The following is a 17,767-nucleotide window of genomic DNA, read 5'->3' on the forward strand; positions in this document are numbered from 1 at the left end:
ATATTGCCACCCGCATTTTAAATGTGTATTGTCTGATACTAGAATGGTGTTAATAAATACCAGTTTAATTTTGAAACCAGGACTTTTCACTATTCAGGTGTGGTTTTGTAGCCAGTAGTGGAAGATGGGCATGGTGGTAGCATGGGAGAAGGCAGAGTGAGAGGTGGTATTCTGGATCTTACCCATTTCTGCTTTTCAGCCTCCAGTTTCTCCACAGATAGCTTCATGTGGAGAGCAGTAAGGGCATAAAGCAAAAATGGCAAAGTTATGAACTGGACAAGGTTTGCTTTGCTTTAAATAGCAGACTCCCTGTGTGTTATGTGTGTTGTGTGTGTGAGTGTGTATATATATATGTATATAAATATATATAAAAATATATATATACACTATGTAAACATAAACAACAAGAAATGTCTGACTGCAAAAATCCCTCGGGTTCTGAGGCTTGACCCATGTTTTCCATTGGTATAGGTGTGTGTAAATAGTCTGAAGGAAAAAGTACCAAAGACTCCAGCTGACAGGCAGAGCACTGGGGTACTTTTCAGGTGTGCTAGATGAGCAGGCTGCAGAAAATGTGCAGTGGTAACATGTAAATGTAATTCTGACAAGCACTCTTGGTTTTTAGCTACCTTTTGTAGATGTTATGGTATCTGCACCATCATTCTTATTTAGGGGTGAGAAGGTGTGGTACAGAAAAGTAGACTGAAGACAAGTAATAACAAGCATTGAGAAGTCTTAGATTTCTGGAAGGAAATCACTGTGATGTCTAAAGTAAAATTTGAAGACATGTAATGTCAAGGTTTATTTTCAGGAATTGTACTGGCTTTTCTAGTTACTTGTTGCTATAAAATACAGAATCCTAGTTTTATTCTAGTTTGATTTTGTGATTTATCTAAGGAAAAATGGGTTTTAGTGTGTTAAGGAATGGAAAGTATAGGCTTTGAAATATCTGTATAATGTCCCTCCTCTGGTGTAAATTGTTAACTTTTAGATGTTGATTTTTAGTTTCCCCTTATTTCTGAGCATGATTTCTTAAAAGCTTTATGAATTCAGAGTGGTAGTTGAGAATAGAGGTGTTCTGGGGGAGGGAAGTTGTCCTGACATTTCAGAACAACTCTGGGGAAGTGTGTGCTGTCATTGGAAGCCTCCTTGTCTTGGTAAGCTCTGTAAATGCTTAGTTGTTGGGTTGGGCTGCTTTTAATTTTAATCTGAAGTCCAGAAATGTAAGACTACTCACATTAGGTTTATTAATCCTCTTTATGGTTGTGTGGTTCTGTATTTTACATGTTTTATGGTTAGTGGTTTTTTGTCTTTATATTATGTGCAAGAGAGGTGTGAGTGATGCCTATGGAAGGAATTACCTGTGTGTATATGTATTTATAAATCTCAAGAGCATCAATTTCAGGTGCAGCCAGGATGTTACACTTAGGACTCTTAATAATTCTCTTTGTTCTTTTAAACAGTAAACAGATAGTAATTGATTTAAGAATTAACACCAAGAGTAGTAATTCATATTCCAGGATGGTGCTGCAATCCCTGGAGATGATTGAAACTTTAATTATTAATTAATGTCTCTGAAACATACTTAAATTAGCTTGATGCCGAAGGAAAACTTACACAGATGTCAAAACACTTAATAGATCTAGAGAATTAGAGTTGGGTTATAGAAGATTTGAATATTCAACAAACTGGACTTGTATATTGCCAGGTGGTCAGTCTTTCTTGTGCTGCCCCAGCAGGTGTACAATGAGTTGATTGCCAATAGTCATTGTATGGAATAAGTGATTTCTATTTCAGAATGGTTAGGGGTTTAGAAGGCAGTGTACCTTTGAAGAGGACTAAATATTTAGATTTTCTTTTTGGTTTTTTTGGTCATTTTCCTCAGAATTGTTGAAGTCTATGAAAAGATAGATTTTACAGTGCTTTTGAATTCCCAGCACAGAAATAAAGTTCTAAAGTGATGTTATTTTATTTCTTTTTTCCTGTAAGACTGGGCCCATAGCAGTTACTTTTTGGGAAGTTGTGTTGGGGTGATACAGCATCAGTGAAGTTAATGTGGTGTTACAGAAGTGAACAAGGTGTACCTGGCTCAGGCTCCCTGATAGTTTTGAGGGCAAATATAACTCACCTGTCTTTCTGTGTTGCATATTCTTCTGCCTTGCCAGCAAACATTTTATTTCAATCACTGTTGTACTTTCTGAGTGTACAGTGTTTATACTGATACACCTGTAGCTCCCTGTGCAGTCAGTTGTACTGTCTTGATGCCATGTGTATTATTTACAGTTAAATAATTCCTTAGCAACTAAATCAGTTTTCCCTGATGAGACAAAGGAAAAAACCTAATACAATAATTTCAGAGCTCTCTGTGTTCCTGGACTTAACTACAATACTGCAGATTTTTGTAGGAATTTTTAAATTCAGTTATGCTGGCATAGATGGTGCATTTGCATTTTCAAAGGTTTCTTTTGCTCACATGCTTAGTGAGCAGAGAGGGGCTTAAAAATTCTTGTTGTATAAATTATAGCAAATGTATGTGAAAATAAATACTGAACCAATATTAAAGCTGGTATAGGCTGTATTGGAATATATAGTATGTTTAAAGCTAATTAAATATTGATTTTTCATCTCCCCCCCTATGATGATTAATAGGGAGAGGTCCCATCCTAGACTGGGAAAACCAGGTAGTCAGAAGAACTGTAATTCTTAGAAAAAGAATTACAGCTGTTTTTGCTAAACTGTTGCTAGCAAATGATTTTATCAAAATGCTTTTTCTCTCGTATGCTTTTTTATCTTCTTACCTGCCATGCAGCATTTATGAATTCTCTAGTAACTGTTGCTTAAAGGGGTTTCTGAGGGGTATGGGAAGAGGTGAAAAGTTCAAAATAAATGAAATCAAACACTAAAGGTATCCTCTTGTGCAGAAAGCTGAACTTCATCGGCAGATGCTACAAATATGACTTTTAAAGGTGGAATGACTAGTAAAAGTGAGGTTACTTAAAGCTTACTGCACAAACCCAATGAATTTTGGACTTAATAGCACATAGGGGAAATACAGTCACTGGTTTTTAGGGCAGAAGGTTGAGACATCATCTGACCTGCCTGCTATTACAGTATTACATTCCTCTACTCTAATTTTTATTAACTACCTATTAAAAAAAATATGATTTTTTTTCTATATCAAAATTTAATTATCCAACAAATTTTAAATCTTAGGTGTCTGAATTTTTTTTCTTTTTCTTTCACTTTTGTTAGTGCCAAATTAATAGTGCCTTGGCCTCGTTTCATACTGCTTTGGAACTTGCAACAGACCAAAGGGAGATTCAGCATGTCTGCTTGTATGAAATAGGTACGTTGGATGTGTTTACACCATAAATAGCTCACGTTCAAGTTTTGGCTGGCAGCTTCAGTAAACAAATTGGAGACTTCTTACTAGGATTTTTAGAAAGGTTTTACATTATGGTAATAATATTCTTGTTTAGACAAGTAGACTTCAACACTTTTTCATAATAAAATTATCTGCAAGGTGATGCAAAATCAGAGAGTAGACCGTGGAATCAATGGCAAACTGTTAGCCTACTGACTATTATATAAAATTAGAAATTAATTCATCTGACTTGTCTAAGGATTCCCCATCTCTGTGTCAAAAACTAATCGGTTTAGTGAAGCTTCACAGTTAGCAGGGTCTGTATTTTGTGTTCATTTCCTTCTATCAATAACAAGGATATGATGTATGGTCTTAATTTGCATCTTTATAGTCAAAAAGATAGGTTGTTTCAAGCTTTAAATGGGATCTTGTCAGAGTAGAAAATAATAAGGGGAAAAGTAGTAAATTTGTAAGTTTCAGCATTCTACAAAATGTAGTGTCTAAATTTAAAAATGAGAGCTTTTGGCATATAATTTTGTTCCTACTCTGAAATGTGGATTTATTATTTCCTATGGAATCTACTAATTCAAAGTGCCCCAGAAAATTTAATCCAGAATTTAAATGCATGTCATTTGTTTTTTTTTTTTATTTTCCAGTTACTTTTATAGTTGTTAAACATGCTCCAGCTCTCATAACAAAACAAACACAACAGAACTGTGTGTTTCAATAATGTTGACACTGAGTTTGAATTACTGTACTTTCCCTGAACTTAAATTAGTGTTGCTTTTAGGTTGGTGCAGCATGATAGAGATGAACTTCAAAGACGCGTTTGAATCCTTTGAAAGGCTTAAAAATGAGTCCAGGTGGTCCCAGTGCTACTATGCTTATTTAACAGCAGGTGAGTATATCCAGGGTGTTGGGTAAATGGTAAGTCAGTGATGTGGTAAGGTTTTGGCACTGTTTTCTTTTGGGAAACTTGCTGGTGCATGTAGTGCCTTCCACACTGCCTGCTGCACCTGCAACTTTGTGCCAGGCTTGATTTGGACAATTGTGTTTGTTTCCATAATGAACACTTGCATGCTCATACGTGTACCTGCCTGTCTGTACGTCCCTCTCCATAGAGATAGAATTATTACCCCTTTACAAGCTTGGTGGTATTACTTCTTCTAATGGATATAAAAAGTAGTACTGACTTTTTAATGAATGCAGAGGGTACCTGGAGGAGTTGAGATTACCATGTTGATCAAATCCTCGATCTAGATAACTTTCTGAAGGTAAGTGTGTGGAGGTTTTTCTCTGTGACTCTATGATATCTAATCTTAATTTTTCCAGTTTCATATGCCAGTACTGTTAATGTATTTTTGTTATGTATTTTTGCAGTGTGTCAAGGAGCCACTGGTGATATCAGTGGTGCTCAGAATGTGTTCAAGGAAGTTCAGAAGCTTTTCAAAAGAAAAAACAATCAGATTGAACAATTCTCAGTGAAAAAGGTTAGTTTTTGCATAGGCTGACTTGTTTTGGTACAGTGATGACAGTTCAGTTCTTAGTTCAGTATTTTCTTTAGCAGGATGTATCTCTTTTCTGCTGTGCTGCTTCTGTAGAATTTGTGGGAAGGAATAGGGTGGGAAAAGTGTCATTTGAAGGACCTAACAAAGGAAGTGTGAATTAGCTATTCACTCTACAATTAAAGTAATTATTAAAGATAAAAATACATGATACTGTAGTTGCTTTAGTAATTTTCCTTCTAGCTTTGCCTTTCTTATTCCTTTCTATCTTGTCTTGTTTGTGAAAGCCTGAGTTGTTTTTGAGAGCTAGGAGTTGTTTAGGAAATAGCTCTGAGCTGATGATCTTGCAGATGGTACTGTCTCAGCATCCAGTCAGTGTGTATGGGACTGTGAAATACAGTCAAACCCAGTCAGGCTGCATACAAGGAGGTTTTAATTTTGATCAGTATGCAGACCCTTAAATTACTTTAAAGATTTTAATTTTAATTTTTTAGATTAAGGTACCACTGACTTTATTTTGATAAAATTGTTGGGTGACTTTATAAAAGTTAAAATTAGTGTTTGTGATACATTGTTTCTGAATATCACATTCCCTCTAAAAGAACAAATAATGGATCTCCCTTCCTACTTTCTCCCACTTTGCAGGCAGATAGATTTAGGAAACAAATGCCAACCAAAGAGCTCTGTGTCCTGGCATCCATTGAAGTGTTATACTTATGGAAAGCCCTTCCAAACTGTTCCCTCTCGAACTTACAGCATATGAGTCAAGGTATATATGGCTCTTTGATTTATTTCTTTACATTTTAAAATGAGATGTATGAGTTTGTGCTGTTGTGTGGAGTAGCTAATTGCCATAGCATGAAAATTTTAACTTGTTTGCATGTGTCATAGCAAAATACAGGTGAGTGACGAAAGAATAATGATCCATTACAATTCAGCCTAAATGCTTTGTTTTTACAAGTTTTTGGGAGAAGTTGTAACTGCGTGATGCATATAGCTGTTTGTTAATCATTGTTTAAAATGAAACAAATGCATGATAGTTACTGTTCCAAGTCACTAAGCAAAGTGTAACTCATTTAAACCCAGAAACAAAATTTTAAAAACCCAAAAACTACCTATTCATTCCTGCATGTCAGTTTTCTTTTAAGAGGAAATAGGTTGCTTGTGAGATTCTATGACATGATAGGTGTTCTGTTTCTCCTGGGACCTTGGTGGTGAATGGTTGCCTCTTCCTTAGTCTCCTACTGACTTAGGGTGTCTGTGAAGCTTTTAGTCACAGTGTGTACCATGAAGTGTTCAGTGCTTCTCACTCCATCCAGCAGTCACTCTTGTTTGCATTCTGCAAACAGTTTGAAGGTGATTGAAGAGAAGCTCAGCATGACCTGGCAATGGGCATTGGCAGCCCATTGCATCCTGGGCTGCATGGAAAGGAGTGTGGCCAGCAGGTGCAGGAAGGTGATTCTGCCCCTCTGCTCTGGTGAGATCCCACCTGGAGTGCTGTGTGGTGGTGAAGCACTGGAGCTGGTTGCCCAGGGAATCGGTGCATGTCCCATCCCTGTGAGTGTTCCAGGACAGGCTGGAGGAGGCTCTGAGCAACCTGATCTACTGAAAGGTGTCCCTGCATATGGCAGGGGGCTGGAAGCTAGATGGTCTTTAAGATCCCAAACCATTCTAAAATCCTCTAATTATTACTTACTCATTTAGAAAATAAAACAAAAATTGTTTGTCATGAGGTGCTTTTTTTTTTTTAATTGTGAAATTTTAGAAAACTCCAGTCTTGAAATCAAGAGTGAGGACTAGTAGTGTGTTTGCTCCAGTTTTGAGATAACGTACCCATTTAAATTGCATGATGGCAATAGGTCATATTCAGATCCCTAGTTTTCTAGCCACAAAGGTAATGGTAGCCTTCAAAATCAGATTTACTTACATCAAGATAAACTAGATTTTTTTTTTTTGCTGTCATTTGCCTTCAGAGCAGTCAGTTTTAGAGGGTGCAAGGAGTTTGTATTCTCTCCTGCACACTCAGAGGCAGTGTAGGTCTCCCTCGTGTAAGCTTCCAGTCAGTGGTTCACATTTTGAGGTGAAATAGCAGTATAGGTTCAAATTCACAGATACACTGCTTTAAGTTTGACACTGACAAATATGTCTGCATCAGCCATCCCTGGTTGAAGGTTTTCTCTGCAGGGAGTGTTATTTATGCATCTTATGTGTATTTCAAAAACAAGAATAATAGGGGTCTTTTTTCCCACATTTGTTTCCTCTTGTCATGAACGATTGGATTGTAATTTATTGGGGTGGATTTCCAGGCTTTCCTCAAGGCTAGAACTTGACTTAAAGGAATTAATTTGTATCCACTTGCATCTCTGTAAGTAAAATGCCAAGTAATTCGAGACTTGTAATCCACATGAGAGATGACAATGCAAATACTTCATGATGCCACCTTGTAGTTATCCATAGGTGGCTTCTTTGGGTTGTGGATTATCTGTGCTGTGAATGCAGAGCTGGTTAAGATCTGGCAGGGTTTATGGTATGAGGCAGAATGTTTAGGGAGCTGCACTGCTCCAGACACAGCAGTTATGGGATGAAAAGCTCTGTATTCTCCCCTTCCTGGAGGGGCTGGTTTGCTAGTTTGAGCAATGGCTCCTCATGGAACTTGCCTTGATTTAGCAGAACTGGCTGGCATTAACAACTTGATCAAAATGGAGTCTGATTTGTTTAGAAAGGGTTCCATGCATTGTGATTCAGTTTTTCCTGGAAACAGAGCACTACTCAACTGAGGCACAGTCTGTCCCTAGATCTGGCAAAGGTCTGGCAAATTAACCTCATCCTCCCATCATCACTGAGAATTGTGATGCCAAAACACCCCGAGTCTGGGTTCTTAAATCCAGTACAAATTTTTGTGTGTCTGTCACTTGACTTCAGTTCAGAAAAGTCAGGTTTGTCTGAATTGCTTGCCCAGTGCTCCTTCTAACTTGGACTATGTGTTTTTCTTTAAAGATGTGGGACAAACATGTCCTGTAACTTTAGAAGGAGATGATTGTTTCTTAACTTTACCTTTTTAGTGGATATTTCAAAGATCAGTACAGATCAGTCCTCCTCTTGTGAGAGGAGCACACCAACTGCCTTTGACTGCAGTACATTCATTCCTGTTAGGAATTGCTCTCATGAGTGACAGATTTCTTGATGACGTTCGTACAGAATGGGTTTTATTTAAAAGAAAACAACTTACTTGGCTTTCTATTAATGTTACTAGCATCTCCTTTTTCTGGTAAAATTTAAATATCAGACTAAAAGACAATGTAAATCACAGTTCTTGTCTAAGAAAGTATTTCAGTCCGCCTTGTTTACTGGAATCTTTTCATTAAGCTTGTCATGATGTGGATGATTCATCAGCTGCTGGTTTGAGGAATTTGCTTCTTGGTGCCATACATAAATGTTTAGGAAATTCTGAAGATGCTATTCAGGTAAGTAGTTAAATGGTAATTTCTACCATTTTTCCTATTTTATAAACTACTTTTTAAAAACAGTGAATAGTTTTGAGTAAGAGTGTTAAGCAAGTAATTCATTTTTCATTGATCATTCTGGTTTGTGAATTCTAACAGAGTTTCTTTTAAAATCTTCTGATTTAACATATCTTCATTATATTCTGTGCTGTTAAAGTAATTGGCTTTGTTGAATGAACATGGCAGTTAAAGTGGTTTGTAGTACAAGAGTTAAGGGGAAGCTGGGAAGAATAAGAGAAAAGTTCTTGCTCTGCTAGATGTACTTTGTCCACCAACGAAAATTAAATTTTTTTTTAAAGTATCTTGAAGATTGATCTTTTAAAAGCAGAGGTTTGCTGCTGCTTCTCTGGACATGTTAGAGAGAAGGGTTTGATTATTAGGACATACCAAAGAATAATTTTGCCACCACTCCAGATTTTGATCTGTAGGTGCAACTCTCCTTTTTCTTCCCCAAAATAGAATGCTGTTCATATGAGCAGAAGATGCTGGCTTTAAACCCTCCTTCCCCCTGCCCCATTTCTCTCAAACATACATTAAATGATCTGAGTGCTTCATCTTTGATGTCACAGTTTCTTCTTAGAGCTAATATTTTTTTCAATATGAAGTCGGAAAACTCCTGAATCAGTCACAATAATACTTAGTAAACTCCAGACTAATCATTTTGTCTTGATACAGTAGTGTTGGTAAAAACATCTAGGAATCTATACCATTGTAAATTTTTAATGTATTCTCATTTTAGCTTTGGCTGATTTCTGCAGCTGAAACTTGAATGATGTTTCTGCATTGTTTGGAAGTAACAAGCAGTCAATTTTAATGTACTTCTGCAGTCTTTGGTTTATTTTTTTCCTTTCATTTTTTACAGTACTTTCAGCGAGCTGCTAAAGATGAACTCTGCCGTCAAAGCAACTTGTACGTCCAGCCATATGCTTGCTATGAACTTGGCTGTATCTTGTTAGACAATCCAGAGGTAATAGCATGACCTATTTTTAAACTTACAAAAGTAGTGGAAGGAGTCAACATACCACTATGCACAAAGAATGAAACAAAGTTTGTGGGTGGCTATGCATATTAAATTTTAAAAATTTGCTTTATACCTACCCTAAAAAAAATTTACAACTTTGTGGAGGAACTGGGTTCAATCCAAGAAATGGAATGTGTTTTAGGTCACAATGTTTTAGTTTTTCAATATTGAGAGTGTTCCTGCTGCTGGTAGCAACAAAGGCCTGGCCAGAATGCCCTGGATAGACAGGGATTTCTTGTCTGTAGGTGGTATTTAGTGTGGTAGATGCCTAGGGTCCTTTTCTTACCTATTTAATATCCTGTTGGATGCCATTCAAAGTTCACCTGTACTTATCCTCTCCAAATAGAATTTGATGCCTTCCTAAAATAGCAAGTGGTTTTTTTTTTAGTCATTTAAATTCCATTAAAGCTGTTTGTGTGGGCATTTTGACTTCCACCCTGAGTAGTGTGAGGGTTTTGTGTTCAGGATGAGGAAGAAAATAATCCACTTGGCTTTCAGATTATCCAAATAGCTTGGCTGACAGTACATTTAATTGTTCAGGTCTTTGCACATACCCTACCTCAGAGAATCTTAAACCAGAGCAACTTGTGCAGCGCTCTTGGTGCCGTTCCCCTCCTCAGATGTGTAACCCCAGTCCTTGGAGTTCATGCTACCTTGTGTTGATATGGCAGATACGGGGGAGAAGTGGTTATGGGGGAGTCACCTGAACCCCCCTTCACTGTATGTAGTGTAAGAAATAGTTGGGCTGATAGTGTCTCATATTCTTAAGATTCTGCTTCAGTTGGTTTTGGTGTTGTCAGGTTTATATAGCTGTGTTGAACCTTCCCCTTAAAAGGGGGAAGGAGAGGAAGATCTTTCAATAAAAACAATTATGACAAAGGACAGAACTAGAAAATGCTTTTAAAACAAATTTTCTTTTTGAAAATCCTGCTGCCCTAAGACTTAGAACTGGGCCTTTAAGTCTGGAAGGAAAATCTGAGTCCCATAATATTCCTGCTGCCTTTCTTTCCACATTCATGTTTAAATTTGATCATGTCAAGTGTTTCTAAAAAAAACCCAAAAAATGTGGTGGGTAGTGAAGGTATGTTAAGATTTGAAGAATGTGAGAGCAGTCCTTCCTTCTTCCTGCTTTACATGCAGCATGAGCACACAGTAACTGAATATGCCTCACGTAGGGTGTTTGAGGGCTGAACAAACCTCGGCTGGAGGAGCTGTGGTAGCATTTAGCGTATGAAGGATGTGGAGGTAACTCCCTCTCGTGGCACTCAGAAAATGAGGTGGTACATGATGCTTGACTTCAATAAAGTGGGATGGAGTAGGGGAAAGCAAGAGCTAGAACTAGAGGTGAGTGGATCTTGTTTATACAAAATTTAATTTAGTAGCTGGGGTGTCGTGCTAGAGCTCCATAATGGTTAAGAAAGAGAAGGGAATAGGATTTTATGATTTCTATTATTTCTCATTTTCTGTAGAAGACTGGAAATACATAATAGTGCTTCTCCTGGGTGCCTCATTAGTATTTTCAGTTTCCTAATTTGAGAGATTTTTGTCTGCTCAGCATGTTTTTCAAAGGTAGAGATGCTACTCCAGTCTCACCAGCTCATTTATTTAAAGTATTTTCTGTAACATTTGAGATGTGTTTCCAATGCAATGTTTGTCTTTTTGTAGACTGTGCCAAGAGGCAAAACCTTACTGCTCCAAGCCAAGGTAAAAACTAAGGCATTTTCTAATTTAACTATCTGAGATGAAAGGGCATTTGGGAGGTTGTGTTTTTGGGGGTTTGGCATAGGGAGAGTGCATGTTAGGTGGTGGTGTCCCTCAACTGTATTCTACAACTCCTGTCACATAGATGTGCATCAATGTGCATGGCACACATTCATGTGTGCTGCTAGGTCAGCCATCACATAGAGCCTACATCACTCCTGCAGTGTTAGAACCTTGATAAGTTTTCCAACTAAGATTTGGCTACAAAAACTTTGAAAATTACAATTCTCCATTCCTTGTCTGTTCCTGCCTTGGTCCTTTTGGGATTTTCTGGAGCTTTTGGATTAGTAGAACCTTTCAGGTTCTCTTCAACTATGTGGGCTCCAATCTGCTCTCTTTACCAACCTGGAATTTCTGTAGTAATTCCTTTGCTATGGGTAATGTAGGGCTATTGCAACGTGCAATCACCAGTTCACTTCTTTGGACTCTCTTGTAACATGATTTTTTTAAGCATTAATGGCAAAATTATCTTCATATCCTGAAGTGAAGGAGGCTAGTAGGTATATTTGTGGGTTTTTTTCCTTGTTTTCTTTTTTCCCGCAGGAGGAATTTTCTGGCTATGACTTTGAGAACAGATTGCACGTCCGCATACACGCAGCCTTAGCCTCTCTAAGGGAAGTGGTTCCCCAGTGACCGACAGGAAGGCTTGCTATCCTTTCCCACAGTTCCTGCACTTTAGGATGAAGCAGAAGAAAGAGCTGTTGGGAAGTCCAGCTTTTCTTCTGAAAAACCACTTGTGCCAGAGACACTTTCCTACTATGGTCAGAGTTGGTATGGCTGAGTAAAAACATTACAATTTTAACTAAAGGTAAATCAACCCGGAAGAAGGTTAAGTGACCTTGTGTTTTTAACTCTTGATTTTTTATTTTCTTCAAACCAAGCTGAACACAATTACTTGCAACTCTGTGGGTGAGCCTAAATAAGCACATGATGTACTTGAACAACATTAGCAAGGTTGATTTTTACCTTTTAAAACAGATCTACATTAAAATTTGCCAGGCGGAGCACTTTTGGTTTGATTAGAATAATGCAATAAAAGTAATTGATTTAAGTGTCGAAATTGGAAATGGTCAGAATACTCCTTTTTCTCCAAATATTGGCCAGTACACAGGAGGAGGAGGAAAACTTCAGCCACAAAAAGCAGATCTTACTAAATTTTAGTGGCTTACGCCAGTTACCTCATGATGGTGAATTTTAAACCTCTCACCCCTTTTTATTCTTTATCCCTTCCCTCCCAACCCAGCTCATTTTTGTGATATAAATGATGTCAGTATTTAAGTTCTTTGCTTCTGGTACATTCCAGACAAATACTTTGACATGCAGCTACTGCTTGGGCAGTTCTTATTTTGGCTCTTATATTCTGGATATCGTTTTAAGATTTTCCATGTTTTTTATTCAAACTACTGGATCCTTATAGCAGTGAACTTTAAAAGGTATTTAAAAAACCTGCAACCAAACAAAATGCCAACCCACAAATCTGCTTTGCTTATACCAAATTGGTTACACCAACATTACAATATCTTTGGTCTCTGTATAGTATTTCAAGCCGGTGATGTTAAGTTATTGAAATACCTCAGAGAGCCTAAACTTTTGTCATGACCGTATCATTTTTAATACTTGGCCATCAGTGTGCTATCAGTAGCTTTTTTAAAATTTTTGTCTGTAATGTGTAGTATTTCCTTATGTTTTATATTCAGCTAATGTTATCTAGGAAGGAAAATATTTTTTTAAAGAAGCTTATGAATGGAAATCTGACCATAAAGTTCGTTGAATTATGTTGCTTTGCAAAGCTAAGAAAACTGGATATCCTTGGAAATAGTTATCCAAAAGCCTTATCTTTACTTTGGTCAGGTTGCCTTAAACAGTTCCTTAGCTTAAGCCTTTCTTTTTTTTTTTTTTTTGGTTGGTTCTTTTTTTTGTTTCTTCTTACCTTTTTGTAGACTATGTTGCCAAAGTTCTAGAATTTGCCCATACCCAACCTTCATTGATTTGCTTTTGAGGTTACATCTAAGGCAAGACTGATATGGAGGGGAGAAACAATGTCCTGTTTGGTAGGCCAAATGAAATGGTTGAGACACTTTTATTTCTCTCTAGAAAGACACAGTTCTGCTATGAAAGGCATTCCTAGAGCAGTTTAACTCTTCTGTTGCAGTTTCTGAAGGAGAGGAGGAACTCTTTAAAAAAGCAGTTTTATTTTTCTATAATCTAGGTGTGTTACAGGTAGTAGACTGGGGTTTTTTTATTCCATTTTGACAGTAATAGAGTCATAAATGAGTGTTCAACTTTATTTGGTCAATCCAAATAAGTATTGACTATAAAATGTTATATTGTATATGTATATAGTGACTGCTTAGAGTTCAAATAATTATTTTAAAAATGGGTTATAATGTACTTGAAATCTTATTTTGTCCCATCTGACTTCTAATATTTTTCAATCAGACAGTCTGTTCTGGGTAAATAGCTGGGAATGGTGCAGCTACTGGCAGAATTCTTTTTAAATACACTCCTTAAATATGATGTGAGACTTGGCTGTTCAGGACACAAAGCACCTGCATGCGATTTGTGTTGGGATATTTAGAGTCTGCATACTTGGAGGTAGCTAGAAAATTGTAGTAAATTTATTAAAAGGCCTGTTCTCACCAGGCTAGGAGTGGGTATAGAAAGACACTATATGTTCATGTAACAGTTCAATAACTCTGTGCAAAGTGCAGCTTTCCTGTGGGCTTAGCAAATCATCACAACTGTATGTTTCTGTATTAATTATTTTCCCCCCGTCCTCGTAGGAGACCCTCCTACACTGTATATGGCAGAATTATTTTCATGTTAGATTGTGCCTGTGATGAGAAAAAAATCAATGGTCTTTTGTGTAAACTAGTAAGTTTTTATACCGTGGAACTCGGAGGCATGGTCTAATAGCAATAATGGAATATGCATCTTGCTAATTAATATATTAAGGCCATCTTTACTGGGACAGGTATTTTTTGTTGATGTTGATGCAATTTTTATCTCAGTACAAGTCATTTCAAATAAATAACTAGAATTTTTAGATGTCACAAGGTGGCATATTTATTGTGATGTACTGTAAATGTTGTTAATTTACAGAACTTGCACTTTTATATTTCTGAGTAAAATTAAAAGAAATGTGGACATGAATTTTTCCTTTGCTTCTTGAGTTTGACTTGTAATTGGTGGCCTCTTGAACAAGATGATTCCAAGTACTGGGAAAACATCTGGGATGTTAAGTGACTCTGTAACAAAGTTTTCTCCTCAGCAATTGCTACCCCCGTCTTTGTTCTTTCAGTATAATTACAGTCTCCTGGATTAGCAAGTGAGTTACATGTCATGTTGAGTTCAGCCATAGAGTGAAGGAGCTTTAAGACACATTTTTAAGACATCAAATTCACTTGTTCTTCATTGAAGAAAAAGAACCACATACAATTGTATTTATTGCATTCCTACACCTTTGAAAATAGTTTCTAATTTACTCTAAAGCAAGCACATTAATTTCTTCTCTGACTTTGAATGCTTGTTTCATCTTCTAGTTATGCTTTATTCCTAAATAAAATTCCCCAAATACTGTACTGAATTGCTTTTCAGCTTGCAACAGCCATTGATTGTACTTGTGTTTAAGAACTGCTCTGTGCCTGCTGAAGTCTGAACAGGAGCAGGTGTTAGGTTGGTGTAGGGCTGATCAAACCTTGCACTGGGGTGAAAGCAGAGTAGCCTGTTCAGCACTCAGCTTCCCTTTCCAGCAGTCATTGTGAAACACCAGCAGTAGTAGGAAGCACTTCCATTAGAAGTTATGCAATCCCAAACAAGTGAAATGTAGGAGTAATAGACTTGTTCAAGTCACAAAAGTGTGCCATTGTTAGGAGATGGTGAAAAGTGTTCCTGCTCACCTGGCCTCTTCTCCACCCATTTCCTACCACACAGAAATTAAACTTGAGGCAGCCTTTCCAGAATTAAATGCTAAATTATTTCTATTTCTGATCACTTTTTTGATGTGTGTTTGGACCCCACAGCTGGACCCACCACAGGTTACCAGGGTAGGTGCATATTAGTTACATATTTCTTCCTGCTTCTGCTCAGACCCCCTTTGCACAATTGTCCAAGATCTTCGCAATCTACTGAACCCCTGTGTTTTAACCACCAGTGAGAGTCAGCCATGGGGAGTTCATATGCAGTTGTCTTACTGTTAGCCCTAATTTTTCCATTGCTGGTTTTTCCAAAGTGCTTCTTATCTTTTGATGTGACCTATTCCATGATGGTGTTCCAGTCAAGTAATCTGTTAAGCTCAGCAGGACTGGCTGTTGGTCAGTGCTCTTCAGGCATTTCTGGCAAGCTGTGTTTACTTAGAGGAGATGCCCAGGTGGGCAGAGGGAAGGAGATTAAAAGGAAAAAAAATTACTTGTTTGAGTTGAGGATTTGAGAAGGGAGAGAGATTGTCAGAATTTGCTAAGCAAAATAATTTTTGTAATAAGGACCTCCCAGTCTTTCACTAAAAGCAGTATGTTTACTGTATTGAAAAAAGATAGTTGTATTGGTGGGACATAGACTTCTTTCCAGTTAATGAATGACCTCATCCCTTTTCTGAGGCTTATCTGGGACCTTGATTTGCTGAATTTCTGCCCAGGTTCTTAGATTTCAACATTGTCTGGAAGCTGTTACTTGTGGAAAGGGGCAAAAGGTGGTAGGACAAGGCAATGACCTCATCTGGGCAGGCTGCTTATGGGCTGACAGGTCCAAAGGGGTGATGTGTGTTAGTTAAGTACCTGATACATTGCTCTTAAAGGCATCCAAAACCAGGATTTAAATCCCAACATAGTGAATTAGTTTCCAGGCATATTTTTTCCTATAGCTGCTCTTTAATTTCAGACAACACAATTTTATGCAGCCTTTTCAAATGTTTATGGAGATTCACGCTTCAGTTCTGTCACCTCTGGTAGTACATTTCTCTGTTGTTTATGACATCTGTACTTAAGCATCTTTGAAGCTTTTGCTGTGCAGAGCTTTGCAGCCTGGAGTTCTGAAAGTTTTCCAGTGGAACAAATGTGCCAAGTTCTCCTCTGCTCTGTATTCGTTGAGGATGGTTTCAAAGAAATCATGGCTACTTTTGCACTCAGGTATGTGTAGTGCCTTTATCAAGGCATGTTGCTTTCTTATGCTCTCAGTACAGAAAATCTAGGCTTTGGATTGCTCTCCCTCCTCCAAAAATGATGCATTTTCTACTTCTCATATATATAGTCTTTAAATATTCTTTCTATAGGAAGCTCTTCTTCCTAGTTTCACAAGTCATAACATATGAATATTTAATGTTTTAAATATTATCATCTGTGTTGTCACTCTCTAGGACTGAAGAGATAATGTGAGAAGTTTTCTTGAGAAATTACTAAGGATTCAAGAAGTATTTTGTGGTGAGTGTGAATGAACTTGAAAGTCATTAAAAATTAGCAGAGTTCTGCTGCAAGTATGTTACCTTTAAAAAGAAGCTATTCTAGATTTTCTAAATGCTTTTCACCAACGGTTTTAAATCTTCAGTATTGCTGGATTTCTCCTCAGGATTGTGTAGAGATGCAGACATCCAAGAATGCAAGAGCAGGTAGGCAGATGATGGTTTTCCAACTAAAACGAAGGTCGACCTGCAGCAATGTTGGCAGTTAAAGATTTTATCCCTCAGCAGACTCCTGATCATGCCTTGTCTCTGTGATCTTTCTGTCTTCATGATCCTCCAAAAGACAGTGGTAACCTTGAAAATACAGCACTATATAGTGACCTTTTTTTGTGCCTGTTCTATTGGAACAGAAAATGATACTGTGTTTTGTGCTGGGCAGCAAATGTCACCTGCCATGATCACCTCACCTAGGCAGGTGATGTTTGTTTCAGGGTTTGCCCTGCAATCATAAGATTCCAGAGTACAAACAAAGCCATTAAGAAGGAATAACCTCATTCCTCTTGGGGTGTGGCTGAAGAGGTTACAGTCTCCAGCTGTGCCTTCTGAGCCCCTGCCAGAGGCCACTAAGGAACTCTATTTTGCAGTTTGTTGGTTAAATCCCTTGGGTTTTATATGCTGTCTGTCTTAAAAGGCCATGCTGTAAGCAGGAGATGGTCTGTGCACCCACCCCTTCACCACAGCTGGCAGAGGGGTGGGATGTGGCCACAGCCTTTCTGCTTTCAGCAAGTTGCAGCATTGGATTGTATGAATGCTGTGGGCAGATGCAAGATCTTGCACTTGGCCTTGGCTGAACTTCATGATGGTTGTGTGGGCCCAGTCCTCAACTCTGTCCTCATCCCTTTGGATGGCATCTCTTCCCTCTAAAGTTAGTGCACCACACTCAGCTTGGTGTCATATGCAAACTTGCTGAGGGGGCACTAGATCCTGCTGTCATTGAAGAGACAGTAACAAGTCTGCTACAGACTTGTTACCAATAGTTTTGGTCCCAGCACAGACTCTTGAGGGTCCACTTACTGCTGATTTATTTTCACTCATCTAGCCACTTCCTTATCGCTCAAACCCATGTATCTCCAATTTAGCCAGAATGTTGGGAGGGAATGTTAAAGACCTTCCAGAAGTCCAGGTAGATTATATCCATAGCTCATCCCTTGTCCACTAATG

At 37.9% G+C, this 17,767-nt stretch overlaps 1 protein-coding gene across 2 annotated transcripts in view; it reads left to right on the forward strand.

Moving 5' to 3' along the window:
• The window catches only part of TTC39C (tetratricopeptide repeat domain 39C), a 37,172-nt gene extending 22,865 nt beyond the window's left edge, over positions 1–14,307 (forward strand). For both annotated transcript variants that reach the window (XM_033083092.1, XM_033083170.1), the window contains 8 exons: positions 3,253–3,346; positions 4,155–4,262; positions 4,745–4,854; positions 5,515–5,638; positions 8,236–8,333; positions 9,235–9,339; positions 11,059–11,097; positions 11,698–14,307. In XM_033083092.1, coding sequence (XP_032938983.1) covers positions 3,253–3,346; positions 4,155–4,262; positions 4,745–4,854; positions 5,515–5,638; positions 8,236–8,333; positions 9,235–9,339; positions 11,059–11,097; positions 11,698–11,787 — 768 coding nt within the window. In that variant the 3' untranslated portion in view covers positions 11,788–14,307. The remainder of the gene's footprint in view (positions 1–3,252; positions 3,347–4,154; positions 4,263–4,744; positions 4,855–5,514; positions 5,639–8,235; positions 8,334–9,234; positions 9,340–11,058; positions 11,098–11,697) is intronic.
• The last annotated feature ends 3,460 nt before the right edge of the window (positions 14,308–17,767 follow it).

This window comes from Catharus ustulatus, chromosome 1, assembly GCF_009819885.2.
Source record: "Catharus ustulatus isolate bCatUst1 chromosome 1, bCatUst1.pri.v2, whole genome shotgun sequence".
NCBI lineage: Eukaryota > Metazoa > Chordata > Aves > Passeriformes > Turdidae > Catharus > Catharus ustulatus.